General features: G+C 39.3%; 3 protein-coding genes across 5 annotated transcripts; 2 read left to right on the top strand and 1 right to left on the bottom strand.

The window, feature by feature from the left end:
- Nucleotides 1-44: 44 nt before the first annotated feature.
- Nucleotides 45-6694, top strand: LOC112573451 (uncharacterized protein C1orf228 homolog). The gene is made up of 13 exons (XM_025253833.1): nt 45-416; nt 606-674; nt 1190-1356; nt 2096-2292; nt 2705-2819; nt 2987-3088; nt 3202-3274; nt 3606-3651; nt 3861-3944; nt 4737-4814; nt 4963-5044; nt 5443-5448; nt 6559-6694. The coding sequence occupies exons 1-13, from the start codon at nt 211-213 to the stop codon at nt 6576-6578; spliced, it is 1245 nt and encodes a 414-aa protein (XP_025109618.1). The 5' UTR covers nt 45-210; the 3' UTR covers nt 6579-6694.
- LOC112573450 (elongation of very long chain fatty acids protein 4-like) lies at nt 6594-11630 on the top strand. The gene is made up of 8 exons (XM_025253832.1): nt 6594-7745; nt 8138-8236; nt 8633-8821; nt 9370-9450; nt 9876-9932; nt 10259-10373; nt 10581-10708; nt 11001-11630. The coding sequence occupies exons 3-8, from the start codon at nt 8810-8812 to the stop codon at nt 11133-11135; spliced, it is 528 nt and encodes a 175-aa protein (XP_025109617.1). The 5' UTR covers nt 6594-7745; nt 8138-8236; nt 8633-8809; the 3' UTR covers nt 11136-11630.
- Nucleotides 11631-11783: 153 nt separating this feature from the next.
- Nucleotides 11784-23345, bottom strand: LOC112573446. Of its 3 annotated transcripts, XR_003101222.1 has the most exons (18): nt 23225-23345; nt 22637-22851; nt 20234-20445; nt 19543-19845; nt 19019-19154; nt 18256-18476; nt 17739-18037; nt 17193-17349; nt 16633-16721; nt 16145-16406; nt 15618-15784; nt 15020-15190; nt 14284-14466; nt 13812-13964; nt 13489-13561; nt 13136-13223; nt 12977-13010; nt 11784-12733 (listed from the first exon to the last, which is right to left on the bottom strand). XR_003101222.1 is itself a non-coding variant. In XM_025253829.1 (12 exons), the coding sequence occupies exons 3-12, from the start codon at nt 20310-20312 to the stop codon at nt 15140-15142; spliced, it is 1764 nt and encodes a 587-aa protein (XP_025109614.1). In that variant the 5' UTR covers nt 20313-20445; nt 22637-22851; nt 23225-23345; the 3' UTR covers nt 14633-15139. The 3 variants fall into 3 exon arrangements, 1 of the variants encoding a protein (XP_025109614.1); XR_003101223.1 differs by lacking the exon at nt 23225-23345 and having other exon boundaries at nt 22637-22865; XM_025253829.1 differs by lacking the exons at nt 11784-12733; nt 12977-13010; nt 13136-13223; ... (1 more) ...; nt 13812-13964; nt 14284-14466 and having other exon boundaries at nt 14633-15190.
- Between the last annotated feature and the right edge of the window lie 610 nt (nt 23346-23955).

Genomic DNA, 23955 nt, shown 5'->3' with positions numbered 1-23955 from the left:
AAGCTCTTGTTTTATTGGACAATTTCCCTGTATTGTCCAATCAAATATCTTGTATCATAGTATGGGAAAGGAAATAGTAGAGTAGCAACATCACAACAACTGTCTTGCGATTCTTGTCGAACGAGAAAGGACGAAATTATTTATAAAATGAGATGTGAACAGTGATTTAGTGGTCGTTTTGAAACTCAACCAAAAACACATTCAAAGGGAATGGGATCAGCACAGCAGCAAACATCCATTTCTCGTGTGATGAACATTTTGCAAGAGTGGGACAAGGGTACAAAGGGTGTTCGCAAAAAAATACTGATAAACTTCATTCAACAGTGTCAAAATAAAACTGGACCTGAGCTGGAACAACAGTTCGCACAAGCTGCGAGTTTATTTTTGGCTAGACTTACAGCCTGGCTGCGCCTCTCGTATCTTTTTTCATGATTAGCTTAATAATTATTATGACAATGTATCTCTGTGAAGGTGTGTTTATATGTGCGCGCGTGAGTGTACTGAGTATTGACTCGAACTTATACAAATATATGCATACTGCTTATATAACGATATATATATAAAACGATGATATATCTATCATTATTATCCATGACCGCTTGCAGATATATGACAGGTACTTGTCTTGGGAAACAGCTCCATGCCATTTCCATTTTTTTAGCTGCTCCCAGTGGGTAAGTTAGTCACTATGAACTATGAATATATATTTGTATTGATGTTTAGCTTACTGATATTGTTTTATGAGGATCTGTACCAAAAAGAAATATATATATACACCCACACAGAGGAGTAACTATATATATAGTAGTAGAAAAGGAAAATTTTTATAATCAATCATATATGATTGTACTGATGTATTTAAAAGATTGACTTTCCATTACAAATTATGGGCAGTTTCATACATATAATGCCAGTTAGATATTACAAATTTTGATTAAATTTTATCCTTGAAACTGGCATCTATTTAAGTTGTTCCTGCACTATTTGACGTACAAATATTGCATGTAATTAGAGGTATGTTCACCAAGTGCACATATTTTCCTTGTGAATTGCTTCAGCAAAATATTTGAGTTTTCTCCATTTTTTTCAAAGTGTTTACTGACTGCTATTTCACTATTTTAAACTAGTCTGTTATTTCTTCCTGAAAAGTTCAGAACTTTTTTATCTAACTGTATGCATGTCTTTCTAGACACAGATTCCTGACAGAGTTTCTGGAGGTTGGTGGTGTCCTGACTTTATTAGAAATTATTGGGCTTAAGCAAGCCAAGGAATCACACAAAGTCTCAGCTGTCAGCTGTCTCCATCACATTGGCAATGCAGGACGACAGTACAAAGAGCTTATCTGTGAGAGCTATGGTGAGTAGCAGACATTAATCTTATTGCATCAGGCATTCAATTTCTTCAGTATGTAACTGTTGCTGGTTCTTGCCTTTTATTCCTCCTTTTTCATCATGCCATGTTTTGTTAAACCATTTCATTTCTAAACAGATTCTTTTTAATTAAGCTTGTCTAATTCTTTTTTTAAAGAAACATGATATTGCATATGATGTGTAGTTCACACTTTCTAAATGAGGGAGTTTTCTTGATTATCCTTTGTGTTTGTGCCAACTGAATGTTCTGAAAATTCCAATTCATAGCACTAGTTTTTAAACCACTCTCCAACAGTCTTTTTGTGCACAAAAATATGCACCTAGGCTTTCCCATCATTAATAGCTAACATATTTGCACTTTTTGTGTTTATTTAAATTAAATAATTAATTATTTAATAATCATCTAATTTTATTTATTTGTTTTTTAAAATTAAATAATTATTAAATAATTTGTATGGATCAGTTATAACTCAGAATCAATAGCACCCATATTTATTTGTTAAATGCATGCCTTTAAACGTTAACAAAAATTGGCATGTAGCTTAAGTAAATGGTGATGTAGGCCACATTGTGGCAACAGTCATGGAGAGATCTAGGAATGTAAAGTAAACATCCTCATGTACTTTAGTAGAACTGTATTTGCTACTTTTGTGCATACTAGCAAAGACCTCTATATAGATGATATTTTAAGATGTATCCCTATGCTTTTGCAATCATGTTTGCAGGTGTTCGAGCTGTGGCAGAGTGTCTAGCCAAAGCCAAATCAGAGGATCTGCAAGATGACTGTCGTAATATGTTGCTAATATTGGCCCAGGGCAATCCTCGCTTTCAGGGGCAGGTGTACAAAGGTCTCATTGCACTTCTTCCCTGCAGCTCACCTAAAGCACAGCAAATGGCAGCATATTCCCTGCGTGTTGTTCAGGTTAGAACTAAATCAATAAAATAAACAGGAAGTAGAGCTATCTAGACATGCAGAAAATGCTGATGTTATATTTATTTCTAACTTGGAACAACTAAACTTTTAGAGCTCTGTTTTTCTCCATGGATTTTATTAGTAGACAAGATCCCACATGATTTGTACATCTAAGCACTTTGTTCCTTCATCTGCCACTTGGGCCTGCAGTATCACATGTGCTGATGATACGCAGTTGCTAACATTATAGCCTTGCCTCTCAGCTCCATCAGGTCTGCATAACAGGGAACACAGCAAAAGTTGCTGTTACATTTTTTTTTTTTAATATTATCCATCTTTGTGGTTGAAATAGAATATAAGCCAAAGTTTTGGATTTGCTGATGTAAAATGTCCTTGAAATGAATTGATTTTTTCCTTATAGCCAATTGTGGAGCATGCCAATCCAAACATCGTAGAACCACTTCTAAATCTTTTGAAGACATTGCACCTGGAAGTGCAGTTTGAAGGTAAGAGATTCATGCTTCATCTGATCAGAAGTCAAGATCTGATTCTATTCTCTTTCCTTTTTTTTATTCATTTGCTATGACCAAAACCACTCTCACAGAAGTACATTTTTCACCAAGAAAAATCCCAGTATTAGATGTCATTGACAGAACCTGCCATAATCAGTGTTATTTATTTTGCAGCAATTGAGTTGACAAAGAGTTGATGAACTATGAGGTGATGAACTCTCTTTTATCTGGTCTGGTTGCTCTTTTGCGCCCTTCAGCTGAGGACACTAAGCCACAGCAGGAAATATTGGATGGTTAGTCCCTTTTAAAACTGACATATCATTTGACTATTTTTTATAAATCACTCACCATTCTGAGCTTTATGGCCATGCACAACTTAATTGAATTTAATATTTTTATTTTCTAGATCCCGATGTGGAATCAATGAAAGCTCCCCTACCAGTCTACATACAACAAGCAGCAGCTGCTAAAACTATTGGGTTTGTGTTGCCATGAAATTTACTTGTAGATGTGGTTGGTTGCTGCTGATTGTTGACATGTTGTAGTAGAGCATCAGGTTAGTCTAAAAAAAAAATTATAAAACTTATTGGATTTGATTAAACATACTTCATGTACGTTAGACTTTATAAATCATCATATTTCACTTCATGAAAATCATACTATTTTTATAAGCCTCATTCTTTGATTGTTAACTAATTTAAAATAATTTTAATTTTTGCTTACTTTATAACATACATTATGTGTCAGAATTTCTTAAAATGTACTTTGATTTACAATTTGTAACGTTGCAATCATTTTTCCTGGCTGTAGTATCTTGGCTCGGGACTCAGAACTAATAGCTGAAAGGCTGATACAGGTGAGGACAATTAATATCAGTTTTAAAATAGTTAAAATCATTGTCAATAGTAAAGTTATATAGGGTATTGCAATGAAAGTTTATTTACATAGATGGTGACATTTCTGATCTTAGTCTTCAGTGTTTTTTCTAGATGCTGTGTAAAATAAGTTTGCTTGTAGTGTACCATTTGGATACAAGATAAAAGTATTGCTGGGGTATATTTGCAGTTGCGTGTGGTGCACAATCTCCTGTATGCCATGGGCAACACTGACTATGCTGACAGTCAGCGACAAGCGAGCATCACGCTAGAGGTCAGTAGGCCAAAGGGAAGTAAGAAAGAAGGGACATGGGCTGTTGTTCCTTTATCCCTTACAATTTGAAATTATTTCTAATTTTTAGTGTAAAAGTGAAAACTTCATGGTTTTGAACAAGTGCTGTTTCAGGTTTTAAATATGGTAACTCTTATGGTTGACTTGTTGTGGCAGCAATGTTATAGCAAAAAAATTACATACAAATTATACACAAAATTTTTTTGTTGGATGGAGGTGGCATTGAAAGTGTTACAGCCAAGCCTCTTCTGCTCTGGCATAAAAGAGCAGTAACCAGGACTCAGTGGCATTTTACAGGGTAGGGGGGTGGCAATCACAGATTAGTAGCACAAGCAGAGGGCACAAAAATTATATTAAGGATAATAAGGATCTTGTTAAAAACATATCTGCTTGTTAAAACATATTTTCTTCATGTTTCATAACAACCACCTACATTTAACGTCAACATTTAAAAAGAAAATTAACAGTAGTTATTGGCTTAGTCTTTTTCAAATCCCATTTGTTTCATAGTCTACAAAAAGGGCATGTGGTTGAGCTAATGGTGACCTGGGGCACTTTTTGCTTCACTTGTCCTGTGAGCAAACATTGCTCAACAGGCCAGAAAAATAAAAACAAGCACTGGAGATGATGTTCTTGTAAAATTGAGCTTGCAGCATGTTAATACAGATAATGAACTATCTAGCAAGGAAAATAAAATTTAGTTTCATTTTTAATTTTAATCAACATTACGTTGCTTATGATAAATTCTGACTGCAAAACTATCTTCCTATTCAGCACTTTTGCCAGACAGTTCCAATTGTGGATGACCACGTGAGGGAAGCCATGGGAGACGCACTTTATGAGCTGTTTACAGGTGAGTGTTACTCACCCTTGTTTTAGTTGGAGCAGGGTAAGACTTACCAGATCTGCTTCTTTTATACCATTGAGCAAGTTAGAGGCTCATTTTTGTGTGTGTGTGTGCCTGGACATGTGCATTCTTGAATGTGGTGTGTGATTTAAGTCTGATCCAGAGACACTGTACATCAAGATGAACCATATACAAGCTGATGTCCTGGTCTCCAATAAGGTCAACATTCCTAAAGGTCAGCTTGAATTCCCAACTTTAGCTGCTTAATTTGCATGATTTACCCATGCATGTTTACAGCAAGGCCATGGGACTATTTTTAGCAAAATTAATTTTTAACACCAGCAAACTTAAATGTTCTAACAGTTTCAGTTTTCTGCAGGTTATAATAGTTCTTGAGTTAAAAAAGAAGCAAAAGTAACAACGTTTTATGCTATAAGGAGTTTTCCAGAATGTTATCTTCATATCAGTTTCAGTAGCATAGAAGGGCTCTTGGACTTTGCTTTGCACAAATGCTTCAGATATAAGATTTATTTTCAGCCAGTTCTTTTAATTATTTCTGAGAGTTCCTTTAGTCTGTTCCTGGAGTGTGTTGGTCACACAACCTCAGCTATTAATGTTTTCATTTCATTTCAGCAGAAGGTAATTTTGATTCTCTATTTTAACTCATTCCATTTGCAATTACTAATTGTGTCAAAGTATTCTTGTTTATTATTTTCCGCTTTGCTCACAGTCTGACTGGAAAAGAAGTGTGTAATTAATAGAAAAGTATAACTTCCATTGGTGTATATGGGTGTATGGGTTTTTAAGCTGTGTTCATTATTGTATGGATTGGTTTTATTTATTTGTTGCTTCTTTGATATTTACTTTGAGAAAAATCAGCAACCATTACATTACTCGCTTTAACGTTAACAACAGTGATGGGCAGTTTAAACTGACAAAATATATTTCTTATTTTTGCTCTGGTATTGAAATAAAACTCCACCAAAATATCTGATTGCATTTTCCTCATGTATGACTTTGTTTTTCACAATTCAGACTGTATACAGTGTGTCATATCATAGTTTTCTTGTAGGCTACTCATATCTATTGGTGACAGATATTTTAACATATGTTGGCATATCTGTGACAAATCAATGTTGTTCTTAGTATTAGTAATAATCTAATAATAGAACAGTTTGCGAATGTCATAAAAATGCTTAATCAGTCCTAACAGGTTAATCAGGTAAATTTCTGCAGTGTTTTGAGGAAAATAACTCAACTTAAATGTATATTGAGTTATTATTAGGATACTTTTACTTCTGTGTGAGGATAATGTTTTCAGATTATCAGAAGTACAGCATGTGTTCACTGTTTTATTCCTTGGTCAATTAAGGATATGTTGGAGAGAAAAACAGAAAAAAGTAGCATTATGGTTCAGGGGTGGCAGAGATATAAATGGTGATGGAGCTGTTGCACCTCAGGTCATGACCAATGGATGAAATTAGATTGAAGTGACTAGTTCATAGTTAAATGAGAGGCAAATGAAACTGTAGTCATTGTACTTAATTTTTGCGGGTCTTTGATTAGAAAAGTTTTGTGACTTTTTGTTCAAGGTTGGTGATAATCCTTATGGATTTGTGACAGGTGAACTTGTAAGTAGATGGAATCATAGGATTGAGAAAAGGGAGAGGGATAGAATACAAGAATATGGAACTGATAGAGAAATCAAAATCAGATCTTTAATTGATACTGGAATTCTTTATTTTGCAGCCATTGCTGCTGTGGATTAATCAACAGTTCCCATCTGTCTCAAAGAGGACTTCAGGCCATTGTTTGATGAGTTCTGCACAGTGACCTGAGAAAATAAATACACTATAAGCGCATCATCTTTAAAGTGATATTTTATACTTCCATCACACTATACTTGTGAATATGCAAGATAAATTAACTCTTTAAACACTGTGGAAACATTGTTATTTGCTTATGTATGTGAGAGAAGTTTTGTTTTATTCCTGGAAATTGCATTCAAATACCGCACACTTCAGACACTTCATAAAGATACTGTTTTGTCTGTTTATACTGTTTCTTTTCTGCATAAATCACATCAAAAAACGTTTGGTGGCTGACATACCTGGCTCCTACTATTGACTGTTTTAAACAATTGATATATAGACTCAATAATTAACATTCCTATTTATCAGGGTTCATTGTAATTGGTCATTTTACAAATAAGAAAAATGCCAAAGAATTTCATTCTTCGATCATGTTTAGTGTCAAATGTTACCAGTATACATGTGAACTGGTCGTTAAGGCAGCTTTTGCTTTAGCGTCTTCTTCGATCCAGGACCCTGCATTTACTTACCATCGACCCAAACTCACAGGAAGTTAATCAAACACAAGTTGTGGAATGTTAGTCCATCGTTACCAATGTATCCGTTATGGGCAGACTGTGGTTAAATCGACTTTCAGTTGGATCATACTGACTGGAACCCAGCAAACACGCAAGATTCGGCCAAGCTTGGACGTGTCATATGCTAAATACTGTATCGTGTATAATCTCACTTCATTCTTGGATGAGTATGTCACCGAGATGTATGTATTTGTGAAAAGAAAATACCCATTTTTATTTTTAAAAATTCTTGGTCTAAATGCAGGATTACGATTACTTCACAATAGAAGTATGTGAAATAAGATGAGTGTGTGTGCATTATTATTTCGTGTGTGTGTGTGGGTGGGTTTGTGCACGCGCGAAGCTGGAAAATGCTTGCATGTGTTCACTCTCTGTATGAAGATATAGCAGACACATGCACGCACTATAAAGGCAAACTATTTTTATTGCATACTTCTCCCACCTTATACTACTGTGTTGATGGGCGCCCTTCCATAAGTGTCCTGGCCCAATGGAAAGGCAACAATCCTGAATAAAACCACCGATAGCTGAGGGTGTAGCCTTGGTGGTAGGTACAACAACTGTAATTTCTCTTCTCTCCTTCCTTCCTCTTGCTGTTACCAGGTCTTTTTGTTTGTTTTGGCTTTTTTTAGCTGGATGAGTGACTTTCAGACAATGTAAATGTCTGTCTCTTCTGTTCAAAAGCGAGAAAACACCATTATAAGGGATTCGGGTCTGTTTGTCTGTTAAGCTCTGTCCTTATTTCTCCGAAAACTTCTGATATTTTGTTCTTAAGAAAGTGTGAAGTCATTCTAATATAAAGATGATAAAAAAAAAAACAATTCTACATTATTTTAAAGTTAAGTAATCAGCCACATTTTAGTTCTCTACATTTTTGCTTATTGAGGTTGTGAATCGTTCCATCATATAATCATCATCAGACGGTAATCTTTCTTGTAGTGAACATCAAAACTCACGATTCCACTGTCTGCTTTTCCACGATGGCGTGGGGTCTGGAGATACTGACAGAATGGAATGAGTTCTTGGTGCATAGGATGGGTATGGATGTGCTTTCCCTTTGAAGGAATGATTTTTTTTTTCTACTACTATGTTTAAATTGTCGTGTTTAACTTTTCAGTTATTAGAACCGTGGTAACATTCTAGCTGTTTGACGGGGACACGTAGAAAAAAAATGTATATCAGATATATGTCTATTTGTGGTGCACCCACTTATACGAACGCGCGCGCACACTTACAGAGAGAAAGTGATTCCAAAAGAGGGACAGGTCGAACGACAAACATATTGTTGCAAGACACGTGCCGAAAGGATTTAGGCACAAAGGCAACAGTAAATTATGTTGGTGATATTCAGCTAAACATATACACAAATATAAAAACACGGCCGGGTCGGAGGTCACAAATGTGGATTTCACGTGAACTCTCCGTTGACGTCAGATCCCCGGGTGGCAAGATGGCCGCTGATGTCCACCCCATGCATACCGCTGACGACGGTGGCGATGTACCTGGTGGTTGTTGCTGTAGGACCCCGTCTCATGAAGAGGCAGGCCACCTCTGTGTCTCAAAATTCCCATCGTGGTCTACAATGCTGGCGTGGTCGTCGTGTCCGGCTACATGTTTAAGGAGGTAGGACGAGAAAACATACGACTTGACAGTTTTATCGACGGCGACATGCTAAAGGTACCTCTGTGTGCGTGTGTGTGTGTGTGTGTGTGTGTGTATGTGTGTGTGTGTGTGTGTGTGTGTGTGTGGACTGTACGTTTGCAGTGCTCCTATCGACTTTGTGCCTCAGAGCTGAGTGTTTGTCACGTGTTGACACCGAGTCCTGCACTCACAACACGTGCTGCTGTCAGTGTTAAACGACAAAGCAACACTTTAGCATTGAAAAATGACTCCCTCGGTTACAGCAATCACAAGAAATTATGTAATATTCAGACTAAGATCAACTTTATAATCATGACATGACTAAACAGCTGACAGCTGTATGTCAGTCTGTCTATTATGATAAAGTTACAGCTGTCTCTCAGTCTATTATGATAGACAAGTGACAGCTGTCTGTCAGTCTGCCTATTATGATACACAGCTGTCTGTCGGTCTGTTATGAACTACATAAGATAATGATTCCTAATGACTGGATCCTGTACAGTGTACGTGTCATGTTGTTCCTCTCACAGTTCCTCTTGTCGGCGATGTCAGCTCGCTACAGTCTCACGTGCCAGCCAGTCGACTACTCGCGACACCCGGATGCTTTGAGGGTATGTTACTTTTTGTCACAATGCTTTGTGTGTTACATTCTGATGCTTTCGTGACATGCTCCGTTCTGTCATAAGGCTCTGATATTCTCACAATGACTTTCCTTACGTAACGAACCTCTACATTAGAGAACGAAACACAAACTCTTTACTTCTACACATTTGTTAAAACCCAAAGTTGGAGTGATATCTCGCCCCATCCCACCCCTCTCTTACATGGAGACGAACAAATATAGAGGCATGGAAAGTAGGGACAAATTTCCTCCCTTCATAATTTTCCGTCAAAAGCATAAGAAAATGTAAAATGAAAACTGAGTAATGATTTAAAGTATCAATGATGTATCGTGGCGTCAACGCCTTAGCCTCGATCAAAATTTTTGTCAGTTTATTATAACTGTCATAATTTGGCTCATTGCGGTTCCTTACAGATGGCCCGGGCGTGCTGGCTGTACTACGTATCAAAATATGCGCTGCTTGCTGATACAGTATGTACACAGATGCACACATCCGTACAGACAGAAACATACACATACGTACACGAGAAGACATGTTCATGTACAGCTTAGAGAAACACAGGTAGTTGAGAATAACAAGAACAAACAGGCAGACAGACATGATGCTAAACAAAGAACTAATAGGCAGACAGGCATGATGATAAAGAACTCAAGGGGAAATGAGATAAAAAGGGGCAAAGAGTAAGTTTTAGAAATCTACAATGTCGGTAGGGTACGTTTTTCCGCATTTTATTATTTTTTTAATTTATGTGTGTGTGGTTTCAGTTTTCTTCACTGAGTTGGATTTTTCGTCGCAGGTGTTCTTCATACTGCGGAAGAAGAACGGGCAGATCACTTTCTTGCACGTTTATCACCATGCCACCATGGTCATCAACTGGTGGCTTGGAGTGGCCTATGTGGCCGGTGGACAGTGTAAGTAAATGCATTTGTTTAGGATTAATAGGTATATGTACTCATCTTTAGAATTAACAGACACAATACACTTTTCTTGGGGGGTTGGGGCTCTGTTTTTTTTAAAGCAGATCTTATTAAGCAAAGGTCCTTTACAATCCAATAAAAAATTGTCGCATTCATGAATCATACATTCAGGCGAGTGCTAATTGGTGTTTATGTTTACAGCAGCCTTTCATCCGCTCTTGAACACGGGTGTGCACATGTTTATCTATCTGTACTACGCTCTGTCTGCTCTCGGATCCAAGCTACAGTCGTTCCTGTGGTGGAAGAAATATCTGACCGTTCTACAACTGGTTAGCTCGCGCATGCACACACACTCACAGACGGAATACACGTTACGACTTAATGGGATTCAATGTATAAAGCACCCAGTGATTGTGTCCCTTGGTGTTTGAGCCTAACTGCCCGAACCGTTGTGTCATGAATCGGGCAAACTCTTGCCATAAACATGCTCTTAATAACGGCTGAGTGAAAAGAAAATCATAAGGTCATGAGTAACAAGCACATTATGTTTCAATTAACTTGTATTTATCTTGAGATAAAACGCTTTTGGGATAAAGAGCTAATAACTTTTTTCCTTAACAGAGCCAGTACATTGCGGTGATAATTCACACAACGACGAATCTTGTGGTGGAATGCTCCTTTCCCAAGGGATTCAACTGGGCTGTAGCAATATACGCACTGTCGCTCGTCACCCTTTTTGCCAATAGTCTATCTTAAGACTTACTTGTCATCGAGACACGCCCAGAAGGACAAAGTAAATGGAGTCCCTCTTCTTAACAGACCCCTCGCTCTTAAGCAAGGAAAGGAACCACTTAGACTGAGCACATGTTTGTGTTTATATTTTCTATCTATATTGTGTATATGCGTGCATCTGTAACTTTGTTGCATTGCTTCAACTGGAGGAAACAAAAGCAGCAACTATTCACAGAAAGGTTCATATGTAATTGTAAATGGGCGGTCAATCTCATTCATACACATTATACCCAACTAGTCAGGAAAAAATATCAAAATTAAAAATGTAGTTGTATGTTAATACAAAGCAAAAAAAAAAAGTCTTAAAAAATGTATATTTTCTATATTGTATACACAAGAAAAGAAAAACATAATAGGAAATATTATATATATCGTTATCTGTAAGCGCTTTTTGTTTGAACAGTGTACAAAAGCTTACACTGAACAACAGGAAAAAGTCAATAAACAGTGACAATCTTGGTCAGGATGGGATTTGTGTTTTCAGGACACACAAACGACAGGGAACAGGTGTGCAAATGACTTTAAAATCTTGATATTCATTCCCTGACACAACGAACAAGACCCAGAAACAATGCATTTTGTGTGAAGGACTGCTGGAGAAACTCCAAAAGTTGTGAAAGTTTTGAGATCGTGTAGGACAGCATCAACTTTCTAAAGGTTCCTCCCGCTGAAGTTCCGAAATGTGAACATAATGGTCAGAGCTGTTAAAATGGCCTTGCAAAATCTGGATAATATGTAAAGGCACATTTGGTTTCTTGGCTGCAGGCGAAAAAGCAACTTCCGGCATGAAGGCTGTCGATTCACATGAGTTACATTCCGTCAACAGAGACACTGTCTTGTTGTCTGGAGAACAATCCCTGTTCTGGTCTCGAGTGTCGGTGCCTAAACGTTCGAGTCCCACCGATGGAATCCGTTGCTTGAAAGTTGCCAAAGGCCAGGTTGTCTTCCCCTGAACACGGTAAAGGTCGCAACCGCCTCAAGGAGTCTGTCTGCGAGTCCGATGCCAGCGCGGCAATGAAAGGATAGGTCCACGAAGCGTTAGTGACGTATCTTTCTGCGGCAGTACTGGCTTCGTCACTGATGTCACTTTCTTCCTCGTCGTCTGTCACGTTGTTCCAATGAACGTGGCTTGTCCTCCGTAACGTCACTTCCGTCATCGCTAGGCGTCTTCTGTGACGTAGCGTCCCACGACACCACAGCATTCTTCGCAGACGTCACTTTCTACCACGTCATTGGCGTCGTAGCTGAAGCTGTCCTGGGGTTCATGTTCCCTCGTGACCTCGCTCACATCCATTCCCCTAACGGCTTCCGTGACGTCTTTCCCTGCACCTGTTGTGGCGTCCCGTTCCTCGCACACGTCACTGTCTTTGCCGTGGATCTTGCAGTAGAATCGTTCCCCCTCCCTTTCACTGGTTTCTTTGCTCTCCACGGCGCCGTAGATGTGACATTTCTGCTCGGACGACATGTACGCCCACAGGTGCTGTCTGTTGAAGAAGCGGTGCAGCTGGCAAGTCTGTGTCCACCCTGCCTACCCGTTTCTGCTGAGGCTACAGTAAAGGAAGCTGTCAGAAGAGAAAAGAAATTATTTAGTGTTGAGCTCCTTTAAGAATAACTAATTTTTGCTGTTAGATATTGTGTTTGCTGCAAACAGTTTTACAAACCTAGTTTTTTTTTAAGACTTGCCGAGAGTTGCGCTATTGTTTGCCATCCACCCATTCTCCCACCTAATTGTGGGAGAGAGGGGTAATTTTTATTTGTTTAGTTTTTCGTTGATTTATTTTGATTTAGACTGATTACCGACTCACCCATCGCCAAATCCGGTAGCTGATATGAGGTGGTCTGCACATGAAAACGAAATCCATTTATCATCGCTTTAAAAAAATTTGCAAGTCGTGGTTTGCGATAAACACACACACACGTACACGCACGCACACAACGCACCCGCATATTAATAGTCGACTGACCTTAGGTCTAGGAAGGTCAGTCACAGTATACTTCAGCTTGGCTTTTTTCATGTTGACCTGAGTGTTGCAATAATGAAGGATGCAAACCCTTTGATGTAAGAAAAAAATTGAAAAAGTGCATATGACAAGCCTATAAACATTTTCAGTGTTATAATGTATTAATAAGCAGATAACTTTAAGATTTCTTATATAAGTCAACGAAAGATAACCAATACAGCTTCAATGTCAATCCAATTTTATGCTCAATTTATTCCATTCAGTGATAACACACACACACACTCACACACACACAATTTGTACAGCGCATACTCACACTCCATAGAGCATGCTCTAAGTAAGCGAACAGAACTTACAGGCCACACAGCAAGACAAATGAGGCCAATGATGCCGAGATGGCGACAGCTTTATTGAACTCGTGTGGCTCTCCTGCACAATGAGGCAATAAAATAGTTGCACCACATAGAACGTGCAGTCGAGAAAATCCTTGCCTCGTAATCATGAAAGAACGAATTCTTAAAATGCGACATGGCAATCAAGGATTCTAGAAATGGCAGGCACACACACAAACAAATCCATTTTAATGTTCTTCAAAGCCTCTGCTGACTTATTACATTGCACTTAAAAGATTTTTTCAAATTCTTTATGCTATTGAGTATTTATTGTTCGAAAAACCCACCGCCTGTGGAACTAGTAGAACATGTCCACGTGCTGCTATTTTCTCCTTTCAAGGCCTTGACTCCAACGCAGTAGGAAGTTGAAGGTGAAAGGTCCATCAGGGTAAACGGTCTTACCGTGTATGATGGTAGCTTCATCATTTGGTTGGGCGGTGCTGCAAATGGAACTAAGTCATGTCAAGGATCAGAGAAAGAGACACAGAACGTGCCCGAATGCGTTCAGCTTCATGACAACTTATTACAAATAGCATCAAAGTTGTCAATTTAAATAAGCGAGGACTCATCGTTAATATCTTAACTTTAAAAACACCACGAAAGTCGGGTGTTTTTTTTTTTTTAGCACATTCCACAGCTCTGAACGTGTAATTGATATAAGAACAATGGGATGTAGTTCGTTAGTGGCGATAGACAGAAAGAAGCACGCGCTCTCACGTCTTTCACACGTGACGTTCGTCTCTGTGGCTCGTGACGTACCAGTTCGCAGAGCTTGACAACGGGTATCACAAGAACCGTTCTCTGTCCATGCGATGATGTACCCGGACGGACGGCCATATACCGGAGTGTCGGAATTCGCTTCCCTGGTCGGTGCAAAATCCACCTGTAGTCTAAACGTTTCAGGAAGTGATGTCACTGTCACCCAGTCCACGGGCCCGGGGTCTGGTCACGTGACACAGGACACTTATGACAGTTGATCAGTTCTTATTTACCTGATTTACGATTAAGCATTCTTACGTCTCGTGTGCTCAATTAAAGCTTTTAACATTGTGTAAGACCAACTCGGGGAGAGGGGGGATTTCGTTGTTTACGATCTTTTAAAGCTGCATTGTGTATGATCATTTGAAACTTTTTGACACTGACAAGCGTCGCCATAAAATTACATAATTTGATAGTGATCATATAGATCCATATCAAATTATTTTGCATTTAACTACATTTTAACGTCACACTTGCTTGCATTTGATCTCTTAAGAGTTGCTTACATAGAAAAAATTGCTCTGAGCTTGATCGTGTATGCTTTGCTTAATAACAACGCACAGTGTTATATATAGTCATTTCCTTTCATTCATTGACAAACGAAAAGGAATTTTGAAACCGTAAACACATCATGGGATAATCTTGCATACAAGTCAAGGCCTTCAAATACTACTGCATGGAGAGGTCATAATTATTTCACTTGTTTGCTATGTAAAATGCCCCTGTCCTGTTCTACCTGCGTCCATGTTGTACACCCACTTGGACTTGATCAGTCCGCTGGACCGTCCGTTTTGTACCCTAGACACGAAGAAGATGGGTTGTAGGTCTGTGCTGTTACCACGGTAACGGGGAATGGTCAGTGTGCAGAGCTTGTGCTGGTCGACGCCATTAGTGTCAGAAGATTGGTCTACACATCTCAACGAGTGCACACACACACATGTATACACACACATATTCACACACACACACACGTACGTGTGTATGTAAGCGCAAGAACAAAAGCACACTAAATACACTCTCTGTCCCAAGAATCGTAGGAAGACGAGCTCTTTACCACATCGTAATAGTACAATCTTTCACAAAGAACGTAGAACAAAGTCTGTCTCAATTGTTGTAGCAAGATATCTCTCCCAAAGGTTTTGTGTAAACTCCTTATTTAAAGATTCTTTTTAATCATTCAAATATTGTATATAACAGTCATGTAAAAACTTTTGTCAAACGTTCGTCCGGTCGCAGCACACACTTTGTCGTACAGCTCACAAATCAGACATGTTCAAAAGTCTTAACATTTCTCTTTCGCGGTTGTTTGCAGCGAGTTCTATTCGAAGCCTCACCTTACACAACAGGCCACTGACTACGTTGTTGACGTAGCAGTAGTGGACGAAGTACGTGACATTATCCGCGGCTCCAGTCTGCTGCTCGTCATGCCAGGAGACGCGGTACTGTCTGGAACTGCCGCCATCTTGTGACTGGCCAACTTCGAGGTCTACATCTGCGATTCCTGTGGGAGACATGCCAAACAACAAGAAACTACGCTGTACAAGCCCGAAGAATTAAAGAAGCCACTGAAACAGGTAATGAAGGCATGGGGGAAGACAAACTGGACGGTACGGGAGGAAAATGTGATGGGCACAAACAGAGCGACAACTTGGTCGTGAAGCTTTTATACATACTTGTGCATGATAGAACCTGACAGACGAAGGAATATCATCACATCGAATTTTTAATAAAGGAATAAATAAACAACGACGCTGTCGTTGAAAAAAAAGAGGGACTGAAACACGAGCGGCCTGAGCACTAATCGCTGTCAGTTTGTCTTCGCCATTTTGCTTTTAGCCGCCATTTTACTAAGGGAGGCTACCTTCATGCTGCGTGGCGTTGAGTGTGAGAGTGGAGGTGGGTGACGTCCCTTTGGCCGTATATGCCACAAGGCTGATGTTGTACAAGTCGTTAGGGACAAGGCGATCGAGCAGAATGGCATTTTGTTGTCCGCCTGCTGTAACGGTAATATTGCTCGCTCTTTCGACAATGGAGTCGTTAGAAAGGCTTTGTGTCGTCTGAATCAGAGTGGCAGTCAGAACATATCGTTCGACCTCTGAAAACCTCAGCGGTCGTGGAATTTCCTGTACAAAAAAAAAAACAAAACAGATTTAGCAAGATGCTTATCTTTATAGCTGAACGATCAATTTACTACGCCCATATGTTTCTCGAAGTTGTTGTCATACCTGAAAAAAACAAGTAATAAAAATCAGCGTAAATGATACCTTAGTCCACGAATTAAGAACGTGCGGTTCACACCCCAGAATTAAATACCTGCCACTATAGGCATTAGGAAGAGTAAACAATTACCTGGAAATAAATGACACAAGAGATGCAGTTTTGTTTTCCAAAGCAGTAGCTTGGACTAACACCTTTCAGTGATGGGGCCTGCAGAGGCACTGCAACAAATCACGTGGTCGAGAGACATTGTACAGCGACATCAGACAATAAAGCCGAACCCATTGGGGCTGTCATGGCACAAGGAACAAATAAAAATCCCTACCAGGTATTCTAAAATTGGGGTGCAGGTGAGGGGAAAACAGTGATGCCCTTAGTATTTTTGGCGCCGAGGAGACGAGAATACATCTCAGTTAATTCATTCAGGACATGAGATTTTTCAATCTTGATGGAAGTGGCGACTTACTTCGATCGAATTAAAATACTTGCTCAGTTTGTAAACGACGAATCAATAAAGACTTTAATGAATCTAGTAATTGTGATAATTAAACAAAATGACAAAACAAATGAGTTATGAAGACATGAATTGACATAATATTTATTACAGATTTGAAACAAGACTAAAGACTAATAGGCAGAAAGAGTGAGAAAGGAGAGACACAAGAAAGAACACTAAAAAGCAAGAGACTGACCGCTTTCAGATGTTAACGTTTCGTCAAGCGGCATTTCAAACAGGGGTCCCGGGTAGCGTGCAAGAAGACGAAGCTCCACCCTGTAATGGGTGTTTGGCGACAACCCGGATATGCTCAAATGCAGAGTAGTAGAATTTATGTCTGACCAGGGTACCTCCTGGTGGTGTAAAGCATATGCACACACATACAAATATTAAACACTAAAGCATACAGCCATACAAAACATTGCCCATACTGTAATGTTGAAATTTGCGATAAAAATTATGTTTTTAATTTGAGACTGCAGAAAAGACAGTGAGTATACAAAGGTAAAAAAGTAGAGGTAGAAATAGTAATCATGGTAGTGTATAGTCAAACTTACTATAAAGTAAAAGAATCAAGTACACAAATGCGCGGACCAACGCACACACAAATGAATACACCACACAACACTTACATATACAAGCATAACATACGCGCGCTTTCCAAAAGACACGGGGGAGGAAGCTGGGGAGAGGGAGAAAGACAAAGGTGGTGAAACAAGAGACAGGTCTGAGACATTCTTACTTTAGTAAAAGGAAGTTGGAGACTGAAGTTGAGCCTCGTCCTGGCTTCTTCGTCTTCGTGCAAGTTGCGGTAAAAACCGAAGTTCTGGTAGAATGCCAGTCTCTCGGGCCGTAACCTGTTCTCGTCCTTCTCCGAGACTTGGTCGAGAGTGTAGCGCAGTCTCATTTGGTCGCTGTCATTGCCGTAGGACATATACTGGAGCATTGGCTTGTCAATACCGCCTGGTAGGTCAAGGGTCAGATTAAGCCAGGTCTCGCCTCGCTCTACCACCCGAGCCCCTTGCACCTTACCCGGTCTGACTGCATGAGCACAATATCATTTCAACAATATATCTCTGTTGTCTGGTTTGCGGCCAAAAAATAAACAAAAATTTGCTTTAGTTCGAAGTTCAAATAACAATCAACAATGTACATAATTACATTATAATTTTTTCTGTTATTGTCCTCTTAATCATTTCAATACCATTGAAGAAACTTTTAACACTTAGTGGTGTTCACTCTATAACCTGTGCACTTACCATTAAAACACAAGTCAAAAGATTCCTCCACTTGAGCTTGTCCAAATAGGTTGTTGACGCTGATGTTAAAGGTGACAGGTTTGTACACACTGCCTCCGTGGTCTCCAACGTAAGTCCCGTGATCTTTGTTACGACCCGTCAGGTTCAAGGTGCAGGCGACGAAACTGCTGGAAGAGGTCAGCTGCTCTGTCTTCGTTGTCCCGCACTCGTTAGGACCATCCCTAAGTAGGTCATGAAAAGTCCGGCATAAAGTGATTCAAAGAAGATAATAAAGGGAACTGATGGTTTACACCGAGTCAGCAGGTCAAGTAGCAGGCCCTATAAACAGGTGCCACGTATACAGAGAAGGAATAGCATGTCCAAGATATCACCCTGCAAGAAATATACCCTGCACAGCCAAACTTCACTCAGTCAAAAGAGTTGTAGCAGGACCGCATCAATACAAAGGAAACAACAGGATGTAACCATACAAATTGAGATTTTTAAAAGAAATTAAAGAAAATATTTTATGTTAAAAAATGGGAAATAACTCAAACACAAACAGCATTCCTCTATTTTAATTGATTTGAGTGCTCCGCAAATATTCAAACAAAACATTTAATTTGAGACATTTTTTGCTTCTTTCTCAGCAGCTGCTCAGTCACATCTCAGCTCACATACCACTAGTCTTAGCATCTAACCCACGAAAGAGACACTGATAGGGGAATTCCTATATATACCTTCTTCTCTTCTGCGAAATATATATATAAACAACTGGTATTACCTCCAAATAAAATTCACAGTCCACAATGTTGTATTGTCATTCAGGTCCATTCCTATTTTAACTGGATCCAGCCAGAGACGAATCGTATCGAGGGGAATAAATTCGACTGTGAGATTTGTTGGTTGTACCGGAGGATCTGAGACACAGGATAGCAGCACATTTTTCATTTTGATAATAATGCATAAAGTTTGTTTACATTTTCTCCAATAATTCCTACTTCACTTAAAATTTCTGGTGCAAATTAAATTATTTCAGAATTGTGATAGTCAAGCTACAGTGAATCATACGGACCCATCACTAGCTGTTTCCACACTTTTGTAAGGTGATGCACTGTAAATACACGAGTGGTAAGTAGTTCTAATACTTATTGGATTATGGGTTTCAAAGGACAGTTATAGAATAGTCTGATGCATAGCACCTTGGTGTCTTTCTTGACCTCACCCAAAAAAATATACATGGAAGATAAAACCAGTACAGAGAAATTCATGCAGAAGTTATAACAAATAAAATAAGTGACTACTCACAACCAACACGAATCGACCGTCTTCTAACTTGTGTCTGGTCTTCCGTGTCACTACACCTGATAAATTCTTTTCCTTCCACGAGAGTGATGTTCTCAATCTTGACTTCTGTCCAACATTTGCCTCGGCCAGCGTCCGTCAATCGGAGTTTCCCCTCCGGGACAATGACCAGATGGGTGTGATTCCTACTTTCACATTCTGCGGCATTGTACTGGCATTTAACTCGGACCATATCGCCAGGATGAAAGAAGCCGTTTCCAGGAAACCTTGGTGATTCGCTCGGGTTTGGAATGAAGTCCAGAGACACTGCATCGACAACCAGAAGGTTGAAGGGTGTCATGCGCAGAGGAGTTTTTCGAGAGAAAAAGAGATTTTGAATTACATTATTCGCTGTACATCATACATACATCACAAACTCATTTGAGCATTATACGTGCTCAAATACCACTCGTCATAAAAAAATGTCGAATAAGATTACATATTATTACTATTATCGATAAATCGTTGATATTCAATCAGCAAGAGTACGTGTGTGCATGTGTATGTGCGCCTGCCGTCTACTTTCTAGGTTTCTTGCAAACTTGAAATGCATGTGTGTGTGCACATAAATGTAGTGCGTGCATTAATTTTTTTTTAAAAATCCTTTATTTAGGTGTTCATTGACATGTTCATTCGTGTCGTCATGACAACTCACGTAGCTGTGCGCACTCCATGCAGCCTGCAAGCAGCACCATGAGCGGAAGTGACGATACCCGAGTTCTCCTGAGTGCCATTCAGCAGTCAGCCAAGAAAATGGTCGGAACCAAATCCAAACAGCAATTCATCTCCAATAACACTCATCTCTTCTTCATAATTGTCCTCAGTGCTGTTGTGAGCTTCGATTGCAAATCCATATTGAGGCTGTGGCTATCGACAACGGATAAACATTTTACGGATGACACATTTCTTCCTGATTATATATATATCCACCTATTAGATACAGGTACACAAATATCCTATTCATATATCTTCATTTGTCCTGCATTCTTACCTGATGACATGCACACAGGAATCATGCAGCAAGTCAACTATCTAGCAAGGTAGATAAGAAAGATTTGTTAAATAAGTTTTGTATCCTGCAGTCGGGATAACTGAAATAAGAATAATATTCTGTTATAATGCTCTCTTTTTGTAATAAATATAAATACATATATATATATATACATTTCTATAATACATTTTACGAGATCTATTAACTTTATGTGAAGTTAAATATATTGACATCGAAAGAAATTATTCCTGATAAAGGACCATGAAAAAAAATGTGTTTCACACAAGCACACTTTGTCTATCCATCTATCTCTCTCCAAATCTATGCGAACATTAATGTGTATTAATGAATGAATAAATGACTGAATGAACGAATGAACCTCTGTGTAAGCGGACCTGTACACAAACTCCAGTTTACAGGTTTAAAACACACCCATGCAAGATTCATCCCTGAATAAACACTTGCCTCGTTCTGCCAAAGATCTGCGACTGAAACTTCCAGACAATGCATGGGTCTTGCCATTTATATACCCTGCACCCGGAATATGCCAGTTCAACAGTCTAATTCACCTAGAAATGTTTCCAGACAAATTCTGCAAGGGTAGCGTTCGTGTATGAGAGATTGTTCACGATGTGTGTGCGTGTGTGTGTGAGTGTGTACGGGTGTGGGTGTGTGTGGTGAGGGAGGGAAGCGCCAAGAAGAGAGGCGGGAGTGAAGGCGGAAGAGAGAGATTTATTTGTTTTATCATTCTCAGTGAGCAGGAAATTAATAGTGCGATGTCGCAAAGTTCAAAGTGCGCCTGTACCCTGAACCAGGGACTCAAACAATGAAGGACACACTTTCGCTTGCTGACATCATGGGCTGTTTTTAATGTAGGTGATGAATTTTTATAAAACTGAACTCAAAAAGTGCATCGACACGTTTCATTGCCAGCTAGAACAACGAGTGGAAATAAAATAAGTTAGAGGCGAATAAAAAGTTGTTTAGAGACGATGAGGAAGGAGGAAGTAAATGATGGTGGTGATGCGTCCGTGCAGGATTGGTAAAAAGTCGCTCTGCTCCCCAGGCTCTGTGCTAATTCCATAATGAGTGTGAGTTCTACCAACACACTCAAGTGTGGCGACGATGTTTCACACAATCCACCGGGCGACTCACGTTCCTTAGTTCAAGTTCAACTCCTTTGTGGGAAGATGGAGGATTTGGAGGGAGGAGGGTGGCGGGTTGCGAAGGAAATTTTTACCAAATATCTTCTTCCGCAACGGCCAGATGGCTTTTCAGGAAATAATCCATGTTCATTATTCTGCGACATTTCTTAGCAGGCCAAAGGTCAACGCACTGATATTCTGCAAGAGTGACCCTGCATCTGGGGAAGCATTGTTGGTGAAGCAAAGATTTCGACCTCCCCATTTCCTTATTTTCGACAGTCTTGGTATCCGGAAATGAAATAAAGTCGAATGGGACAATTTCTTTTAAAGAAATGGAATGTCACAAAGGAAAATAACAGCCGTGTAGCAATGTGCATGAAGTTGTCAGAAAGGTTCATGCAGTCTAGCTACTATACCAAGTTCTGAATCCTGCAGCATAGCTACTCTACCGTTTTATGATCATGTAGTATAGCTACTATACTGACTCTCATCGGAAATGTGCATAGAGTACACTAAGTGGGTGCATGAGTATTCGTACCCCTATTTTATACATAAACATGTTATCCATAAGTGTCCGTGACTTGTGTGGGCACAGCAATATATACAGAGATACAAGTTCTTAGGAAACCTTTGTCTGATGTGTCCATTCTGAGATTTCATTTTAGGGTCTTTGGAAACAACAAAATTATGTCAAATCTATTACTCAAATAAACATGACCGGAAGTTTTTATACCTTCAGTAAACATCAGTACGAACGAATTACCAGTGAAAGAAGCGTATGCGAGGATGTCAATGAAGGAGGTGGATGATCTGGGTATAGCTTACTCTGAAGAAGCACGCTTAGAGGGTTTAAAACCAATAAGAACAATTATCGAACATAAACTGTACATGTTTGATGAAATAAACATGTCTGGCAACTCACTTCTGAAGTCGAGAACCACCCGGCTACAAGTCACAGTCGAGAAAAGCAATTTGTGAAGAAAATATTGATGATGGCATGGGTTGGTCCTGAGTGCACATCACTGACACATCCCTTTGTCACAAGATGCAAGGGAAGGGTGCATGGCCTCACCTATTTGCGGCTCAGTAACTTTATCATTACCTGGTGGTTTCTCCATGACAGTCTCTCCAGATAACCTTATCAAGACATTGACAAGCAGACCTGTGCTTACTTGTGCACACTATCAGTTATATCACCCAAACAAGACATACAAACTGCTGTTTATAACCCATCACATATTCATACCAATAATACATTTTATAAATTTCACCTGTTTCCATGAAATATTAAGAAAATAAACAATGTATAAAATGCAATGCAAATTTACTCACAAATGAAACTACCCGGTAATTTGATGAATGCAACTATAGACAGTTGAGTGAGATGGACTAATAATGACCATGTGTGCTAACATAACTGACGCCAGCCTTATTTTTGTCTCCTTCACTGTGGCGGTTGCCTGAAGCTAGTGTTTGTTAGGACCAGTCGACACGTGTTTGTCATGCTTACACGGATTTGCCGAGCCTCCATGTCAGTCCTGCTTCAAATGAAGGAGATAAGCGTTGGTTTGCGCAACATTTGCATTATCTCCGGTCTCGGCACAGCTTGATGACCATCCCTAGTCCCAAAGCTGTTCACATACAGATAGTGAGAACTATGGTAAAACTTGAATTAGTTTGAGACTGATGTAAAACCACTTACGAAAAGGTCAATTTTGCTAAATAAAAAACAACAAACAAACAAACAAAAAAGTTTGTATCATGGACGTGGACCGATGTCTGTCTGCCGAGACTCACTCTTAGCCTCTTGAGAAATTCTCCGCAGTCAGTCTCGGCGAACCAGAAGACGACCTGACTTCCGGAAGAGCAGCGAGAAGATGGAATTTAACGACTTTTGATATCAAGAATATAATTACCGTAAGTGTACTGCTTTGTTGCACTATTAACCAAACTGAAAGATATCATCGTAATAGTATACACAATACTGGACTGCGATTTACTGGACATCGACACAAACAAAATATCTTCTTCTCTTCAATGTAATGATCTACCCTGATTCAGGTACCAGCTAGCAGACTTTTTATTATAATAAGACTACCTAGTCCGTAGTCTCTTTGCCCCGGCATGAACTTCTTATTGGTGCTTGATGATATAAACTAAATACACAGATATGCTAGAATTTTATGATAGGATAGTAAAGAGAGCACATGTGTTGTTAATCTTTCCTTTTGTGGCTTTCTG

The sequence above is a fragment of the Pomacea canaliculata genome, linkage group LG10 (genome assembly GCF_003073045.1).
Source record: "Pomacea canaliculata isolate SZHN2017 linkage group LG10, ASM307304v1, whole genome shotgun sequence".
In the NCBI taxonomy this organism is placed as follows: domain Eukaryota; kingdom Metazoa; phylum Mollusca; class Gastropoda; order Architaenioglossa; family Ampullariidae; genus Pomacea; species Pomacea canaliculata.
The sequence above is the reverse complement of the archived record's forward strand: the minus strand, read 5'-3'. Positions and strand labels throughout refer to the sequence as shown.

Excerpts from the sequence above, each read along its gene's own strand:
- LOC112573446 (XM_025253829.1), bottom strand. The coding sequence starts at position 20,312 with ATGGCACTCAGGAGAACTCGGGTATCGTCACTTCCGCTCATGGTGCTG. Across the intron at positions 19,846-20,233 it reads CATGGAGTGCGCACAGCTAC|TGTCTCTGGACTTCATTCCA; the intron begins GTGAGTTGTCAT and ends TTGTCGATGCAG. Across the intron at positions 15,785-16,144 it reads CAACGCCACGCAGCATGAAG|GAATCGCAGATGTAGACCTC; the intron begins GTAGCCTCCCTT and ends TGTCTCCCACAG.
- LOC112573450 (XM_025253832.1), top strand. Across the intron at positions 9,933-10,258 it reads ATGCGCTGCTTGCTGATACA|GTGTTCTTCATACTGCGGAA; the intron begins GTATGTACACAG and ends TTTTCGTCGCAG. Across the intron at positions 10,374-10,580 it reads CTATGTGGCCGGTGGACAGT|CAGCCTTTCATCCGCTCTTG; the intron begins GTAAGTAAATGC and ends TTATGTTTACAG.
- LOC112573451 (XM_025253833.1), top strand. The coding sequence starts at position 211 with ATGGGATCAGCACAGCAGCAAACATCCATTTCTCGTGTGATGAACATT. Across the intron at positions 675-1,189 it reads TTTTTAGCTGCTCCCAGTGG|ACACAGATTCCTGACAGAGT; the intron begins GTAAGTTAGTCA and ends ATGTCTTTCTAG. Across the intron at positions 2,293-2,704 it reads ATTCCCTGCGTGTTGTTCAG|CCAATTGTGGAGCATGCCAA; the intron begins GTTAGAACTAAA and ends TTTTCCTTATAG.